The sequence below is a fragment of the Gossypium raimondii genome, chromosome 9 (assembly GCF_025698545.1).
Source record: "Gossypium raimondii isolate GPD5lz chromosome 9, ASM2569854v1, whole genome shotgun sequence".
NCBI lineage: Eukaryota > Viridiplantae > Streptophyta > Magnoliopsida > Malvales > Malvaceae > Gossypium > Gossypium raimondii.
This window is the reverse complement of record NC_068573.1, coordinates 27178282-27185692: the sequence shown is the minus strand read 5'-3', so window position 1 is coordinate 27185692 and position 7411 is coordinate 27178282. Positions and strand designations below refer to the sequence as shown.

General features: G+C 28.3%; 1 protein-coding gene across 1 annotated transcript; it reads left to right on the top strand.

Annotated features, from left to right (window-relative positions):
- LOC105798781 (3-ketoacyl-CoA synthase 20) lies at nt 1-6860 on the top strand. The gene is made up of 3 exons (XM_012628993.2): nt 1-797; nt 2037-2438; nt 6265-6860. The coding sequence occupies exons 1-3, from the start codon at nt 114-116 to the stop codon at nt 6652-6654; spliced, it is 1476 nt and encodes a 491-aa protein (XP_012484447.1). The 5' UTR covers nt 1-113; the 3' UTR covers nt 6655-6860.
- The last annotated feature ends 551 nt before the right edge of the window (nt 6861-7411 follow it).

Here is a 7411-nt window from a genome sequence, read left to right as displayed (position 1 = left end):
TAAAGAGAATGCAAATGGCCTAGCTGGATCAGACTCCGCCTATTTAAATTTCTTTCACATTTTGCAAGCTTTCCCCACATTTTCTCCACAAATATTTGTATCCAACAAAGATCATGAACCCAGAAAACGAACATGATCCACAAAATAACTTCAAATTCAAACTCAAAGCTTTGAACCTTTTGTTTCTAGCGTTTTTGGCCATCATCTTAGATCCTTTTTGCACGTTTTCAATTCACGATTTGGTTCAGATAATCCGCCATGAAAACTTAAAAACAATCACAATATCCTCATTTTCTCTCATTTTCTTAGTAACCCTTTACTTCAGAAACCGTCGTAGAAAAGTTTACCTACTGAATTTCGCATGTTATAAGCCTAAACCAGATCAAATATGCAGCAAAGAACGTATAATGAAAATATTTGCAGGCACTGGGAAATTCACAGAAGAAAGCTTAGCATTCCAAAAGAAAATCATGGAGAAATCAGCTGTTGGTGATAAGACATGTGTTCCGAGAGCTATGATGGCGGTTCCAGTAGAAAAAGGAATTGCAGCGGCGAAAAAGGAAACAGAAGAGGTTATATTTGGAGCCATTGAAGAGGTATTGGAGAAAAGTGGGATGAAAAGTAAGGATATAAGGATCCTTGTGGTGAATAGCAGTGTGTTTAACCCAGTGCCGTCGTGGTCCGCCATGATTGTCAATCGATTTAAGCTTAGACACGATGTTTTGAGTTATAATCTTGGTGGGATGGGTTGCAGTGCTGGAGTTATCGCCATTGATGTTGCTAAACAACTTTTGCAGGTTTGCCATTACAAATACCATCTAATTTAATTACGAGTGATTTTCAAATTGGTTAAAGTATGTTATAAGTCTTTGTAATCTTTACAAATTTAAAATTTAAAATTTAATCTTTCTACTTTTATATCTAGAAATTTAGTTCTACTTTTTCAGATTTTAAAATTCAAATCAAATCATTGACGCTATTAAAGTTTTTGGTGACATTCTGAAATTAAAAAAAAAAAAAAAGTTCATTGGGTAGCCATGGAAATAGGGGCGAAACCAAAATAATTTTTTAGGGGACTAATGAAATTTTAATTTTTTTTTATAGTCTATATCTTTATAATTTTAAAAGACTAAATCAAATTTTTATAATTTTAGGGGGGCCAAAGTGTAATTTTATCTTTATTTATTTAAAATTTTTAAAAAAATTTAAAGGACCTAAATAACAATTTCTCATTTAAGGGGCGTCGAGGCCCATGCTAGCCCCCCTAATTTCGCCTGAAAGAAAAAGAAAGAGCTTTGAATGCAAGCTTCACTCCATCGAATTTAACAAAAACAATTTAACAATTGGACTTAAATTTTAAAATATGAAAATACGAATAAATTCCTAGAAATAAATGTATAAAAACTAAATTCCAAATTTAAGAAGAGGACAAGGACTTATGGCATATTTTAACTTTTTCAATTTATATTGTGCATGTTTATTTTTGTCATAATTACAAATTTAACCTCTAATGTTTACATCTTCATCAATTAGGTTCTTATTCTGTTTTTTAGCTAAATTTGATCATTTACCCTTCAAAAGAGTTAAATTTTATTTTCTAAATAAAATGCCGACTCAAACATGATTTTTAATTATATTGGCATAGCAACCCGTGTGACAATCTACATATACTTCATATTGACATAGCGCCATTTTTCTTATATTCCACGTCAACAAATAATTTAAAACCTATAAAAGTATTAAAAATAAAAATTTCGAAATTCAAAAAAATAAAAATAAAATGTTCACAAAAATAGAAAACATACATGGATTACTATGTGGGTGCCATATTTAAAATTTAAATGCTTTAGTCAACATTTCCATTAAAAATAATAATTCAAAGATTCTTTTGTTTTGAAAAGTTAACGATCAAATTCGATTTTTTTCAAAAGTTGGGAGTTTAGCTAAAAAAATAATGGTAAATTTTACAAAAAGAGGTAAATGTAAATAGCTAAAATTTTCATTTTGCTTTATATATGTATATATAATATATATAGGTGCACCCAAGGACTTATGCTTTGGTGGTGAGCGCCGAAAATGTCACTAAGGACTCATATTTAGGCAACAATCGAGCAATGCTACTTTCAAACACCCTATTTCGAGTTGGCGGAGCTGCCATCCTTCTATCTAACCACCCATCAGACCACCACCGCTCCAAGTACGAGCTGGTTCACACCCTTCGCACCCATGAAGGCGCCAACGATGCCAGCTACAAATGCGTGCATGAAGAAGAAGATGAACAAGGCACCATTGGCATCGCCCTCTCCAAAAATCTCATGGCAGTTGCCGGAGAAGCCTTGAAAGCAAATATCTCAACACTTGCCCCACTCGTTCTTCCCTGGTCCGAACTGCTCCTTGTTGTTACTTCTTTGGTTGCAAGAAAATTCTTCACAAAAAAGGTAATAGTTTTTTCCGCGAATTTTTATATTTAGAGTTGTTTAACGTAGTGATAGATCTTAGTATTAGTATTAAGTTTTGGGGCCTAATTAATTTTTTAATTTTTTAATTTTACTTTTAGAGGGCTTGATAAGAATTTCTAAAAATTCTGAAAAGCTTAGTTAAAAATTTCAAAAAATTAAGAGGCTTAATGATAATTTACAAAATTTTCAGGGCCTAATTAAAATCTTCATAAAATTTAAAGGACCTAACAATAATTTTCCAAAATTTGAGGGAGCCTTGGCTCCAATGAAGATAGGCCTCTATGTCGGAGAGTCGAGCTATGTGACCATCTGGGTAATCCTGGTTCAAGTTGGTTTTGGACATGGTAATCCCGGTTCGAGATTTTGAGTAAAAATAAAAATTACTAGAAAAACCAATTTGGTACTGAATATTAAAGGAACATAGGAGGGTTTGGTTTAATTCGCTAGGTTCAGTTTTGATAAACAAAATTTATATAGTTTGGTTAGAAGCCTGGAACTGAGTTATTATTTTTTAATGATAAAAAATATACATACTGGTATAAACTATTTTAAAATTATATTGAATGAATAGCGATGTTTTTATCATCGGATTAGTGGACAGATTAATTAGACCATCAAATCTAGTTTGATTAAATAAATTACTAAAAATTTATTAAAAATCATGTTTTAATTAATTTTGTAGTCCGATTCAACTAGTCTGTAACGATTTTCAGGTCAATCGGTTCAACTCATTCTGTAGACCAATATATCATTCAGTTATTAATCCAACTAATCCGATACATATCCTACAACCTTTTCAAAATATAAAAATCCCAAATTATGATATAACCCGGTTATTTAATAATATTATTATTAGTGATGATATAAAATATTTATTTTATTTTAAAATTTATTAAATAATGATTGTTGTTCAGCTTTTAATCTTTCTTACGGTTGGTTGGGAATCTTATGGTTTAGAAAAAAGAAATTAAAAAAAAGAAAATATTTTTTGTTAACCAAATTGGATATGGATACTAAATCAACGTGCTAAATAAATAAATTAATTAAATATATCATTAAAATAATTTTTCTTTTTGCAAATGAATAAAATATAAATTCTAAATCAACCCAAATAAATGTTTTACCAAAAATAATGATAACTTTTCTTGATCAACCCTGTAAATGTTTGACTTCAACCCTTAAATACATTATTTAATTTTTTTCTAGATATCAATTTTAAATCGAACATGGAAACAATCATTAAAACCATAACTAAAACTTAAAATGAAATTAATTAAGTAATAAAATAACTTTTTCCTTTAAATTTAATTATCCTAACAAATTATTTAAATAACTTATATATATATGAATTTTTTAATAGAATCAATAATTAGTTGAGATAATTTAAAATGTACTTTCAAAAGTAAACAAAAATTCCAACACACGTACAATACAAATGTGTCAAATTTTATTTAAAAATGTTAGGGATGAAAATATTAAGAGGGTAAATTGATATTTTAAAATATTTGTATTTTTTTAAATAATGAGGAAATAAAAGAAAATTTTGAACAAATCGATTTATATGGTTTAACCTTAATTGCCCACTTTTACTATCTTGGTATAACTTAACCAAGAATTTTCTAATTCGCTATACCTGAATCGATATCTTTCATGGAGAAAGTATAATCTTTACAGTCTTTATTTTTTTTCACAAGGCTAAGATATAACATTCTTCCTAATTTTTTATGGCTTAACTAGAACCCTCTAGTTTTTACAAGACTCAACTACAAGTGTTAAACTCTCTCACTGAATTTAAATGAGAATGATAAAAAAATCTAATAACAAGCACGTAAGAGATATATACAAGAGAAAATGAGAAAATGAAAATTTTGAGGTTTTTCTCTTGACTCCTATGCTTGGATGTTCATATCTTGTATCTTGATGTGTATATATAACAAGGGAAAAATTTGTGACTGTTTACTACCGTTGGGGATAATTTCTAGCCGTTGGGGATAGGTTCTAGCCGTTGGAAGCATTATAGACAAACTTGAATCAATAGAACTCACAAGATGTATGAGTAGAAGTGGGCTTGTATAGGTAGAAAGCCTCCTGAGTATCAGTAGAAGACTAGAGAGAGATGCTTGGGGTGCTCTTTGACTTGCTTTTATCGATAAAACTTCCTCCAAGTATTAGTACAACTTCCTAGACTTGTAAAAAATGATTTTAAAACATTTAAAAACATTTCGGATTGACTAAAAAATATTTAGATGAAATAAAACACATTTAAAACATGTTTTTGAGTATTTTACAAGTCTTTGAAATACTTTAAAATGTTTAACACAAGTTTCAATAATTATTTTCATCAAATGTTTAGAAAATATAGATAAAATTATTATAAATATTGTTATATCAAAAGTTTGGAACATCAAAATTAACAAAAAAATTAAACATGAATGTGAATATATTAAAAGACAAAATATACAATTTATAAATATATAAAATATTCAAACTTATTTCTTTCCTTCCTTTTTTTTTTCTTTCACCTTCCCCTCTTTTTTCTCTTTCTCTTCCTGTAAAACACCCAAAATGTGACAATAATAAATAATAATAAAAGGCAGGTGTCGAGTACATAGGTAGGCACGTCTATAGTGCCTCCTATGTATCTTATTTTATATACTAATTTTTATATAATATGTACTTTTATAATATTAATATTTAATTAATTTTGTAAATATTATTTTTAATTGTAGTAATTAACGTAAATTTACATTTTTATTTTGAATTCAACTTATCAATTCAAATATTATAATAATAGAATATTTTAAATCATAATTAAATCATTTTAATATATTCAACATATAATATAATTTTACTTTATGTAATTAATGTAAAGTAACATCATTCAAAATAATAAGTAATTGACATAAAACTCTAATATTTTCCCTATATTTAACTAATAATTGTATTTATAATTGTATTTATCTTTTCCCTATATTTTATGCTTAAATTTCTATCTCAAGTAGTAGCTCTATTTTAAAATTAGCATAATATTTGTCTGAGTCTTAGCTCAATTAGCATGGATATTATTATCAATGTAGGAAGATGTAGGTTTGAGTATGCTGAAACACATTATCCTCTTATTTATAGGTTGGGGAGGGGCTATGGCTATTTCTAAGCATTGTGTCAAAAAGAACAGATATGATCAAAACTTATAATGAGATTATTCAAAAAAAAATTAGCATGATATTTTTAATTAATAATTGTAAATTAAATTATAATTATTTTAAAAAATGCAATTCTAACAACTTCAACTTCTAATAAATTATAATTATTTATAAATATATAATTATCATATATTTTTTTAATAATTTTATTATAGGTTCTCCCTGTATATTCTGTTTTTGACACAATGCCTAAAACTATCCATAGCCCCTCCCCAACCCATAAATAGGAGGATAATGCGCCTTAATACACTCAAACCCATATTAAAAATAATATTCATTCTAATTGAACTAAAACTCAATTGACAGTACAATCTTAACTTAGGTACGCAAAATATAAGCATCAGGCTGTGAGTATGTTTTAATCTAGTTATTTAAGGGTCACGTTACCATTTAAACTTGAATTTCCATCTAATATATAAAAGGGTGAAAACAAAAATATTAAGCTGAGGTTGGAGCCTAATTGTTTATCCAAAATTATTTCTAGACGTAATAATTTTGTTCAAACTCTTCAAATATTAGTTCACTTTGATTGAACATGTCTACTTTCTATTAAAAACAATCTGCTTCCTCGAAAACTAATAATGAGTTGTTAAAAATAACAGGTGAAACCCTACATTCCAAATTTCAAGCTAGCATTCGAGCATTTCTGCATTCATGCAGGAGGAAAAGCAGTGTTGGATGAATTGCAGAAAAGCTTGAACCTTGGTGAATGGCAAATGGAGCCATCGAGGATGACTCTTTACAGATTCGGCAACACTTCGAGTTCTTCATTGTGGTATGAGTTGGCTTATTCTGAAGCTAAGGGAAGGATCAACAATGGCGATAGGGTTTGGCAAATAGGGTTTGGATCAGGCTTCAAATGCAACAGTATGGTTTGGAAGGCATTGAAGAACATCCATCCTTTAGTGGAGAAGAATCCATGGATGGACGAGATCCATGATTTCCCCGTTATTCTGCCTAAACATGAACCACTTTCGAGTTCAACTATCTAAACCAATCAAGCAAATTAAATAATAAGCAACTTATAGACTTAGCAAGATGAACTGTCTAAATGAATCAAACTCTGTAATGATTAAAAATAAGGTAAATTACATATTTGTATGTATCATTTAAATTGAAGTTTTAGCCCTTAAATTAAACTTGTCCATCTAAATATGTTTTTCCAATTGAATCACTAATGTAAGTGTAAGTTCTCTTCTGATTTTTAGTGCAATTATTTTAAACAGATGGTTAGAGTTATAATGATGAAATTTACAAGGAGAAAACATAAAAAAAAGTTATGAAATTTTGATAATTTTTCTTAATTGATTGAGTAGAGTTGTTTAAGAGAAAATGAGTATGGTTTTAATTGGTATAAAAATAAATAGAATATGAGCCATATGTAAAAATATATTTAAGTCTAGTTCTTAATGGTGTAAAATGGAGTCTTGTGATAAAATGTAATAAGTTTATTTATTTATATGATTCAAAATGAATTTTAACAACATACATAAACAGAGAAACTAATGTTCTATAAATTTGTATATTGATTCTACCAACGAGTGCATATATACAATAGACTTAATCCTAAAAAGAAAATAAAATTAGAGATATAAATAAAACCTAATCCTTAAAAATCTGCTATGTAATCTATTCCTAGAAGTTTGTTTCTACAATTATACACAAATATTTCATAACACTTTCTTTCGAGTTGGAGCATAGATTAATCATATCTAGCTTGTTACAAATATAATCAATTAAAGGTCCATT

What these genes read in the sequence shown, in the direction of transcription:
- LOC105798781 (XM_012628993.2), top strand. Translation starts at nt 114, where the DNA reads ATGAACCCAGAAAACGAACATGATCCACAAAATAACTTCAAATTCAAA. An exon ending in TTGCTAAACAACTTTTGCAG is followed by an intron (nt 798 to 2,036) that starts GTTTGCCATTAC and finishes TAATATATATAG; the next exon opens with GTGCACCCAAGGACTTATGC. An exon ending in GAAAATTCTTCACAAAAAAG is followed by an intron (nt 2,439 to 6,264) that starts GTAATAGTTTTT and finishes TAAAAATAACAG; the next exon opens with GTGAAACCCTACATTCCAAA.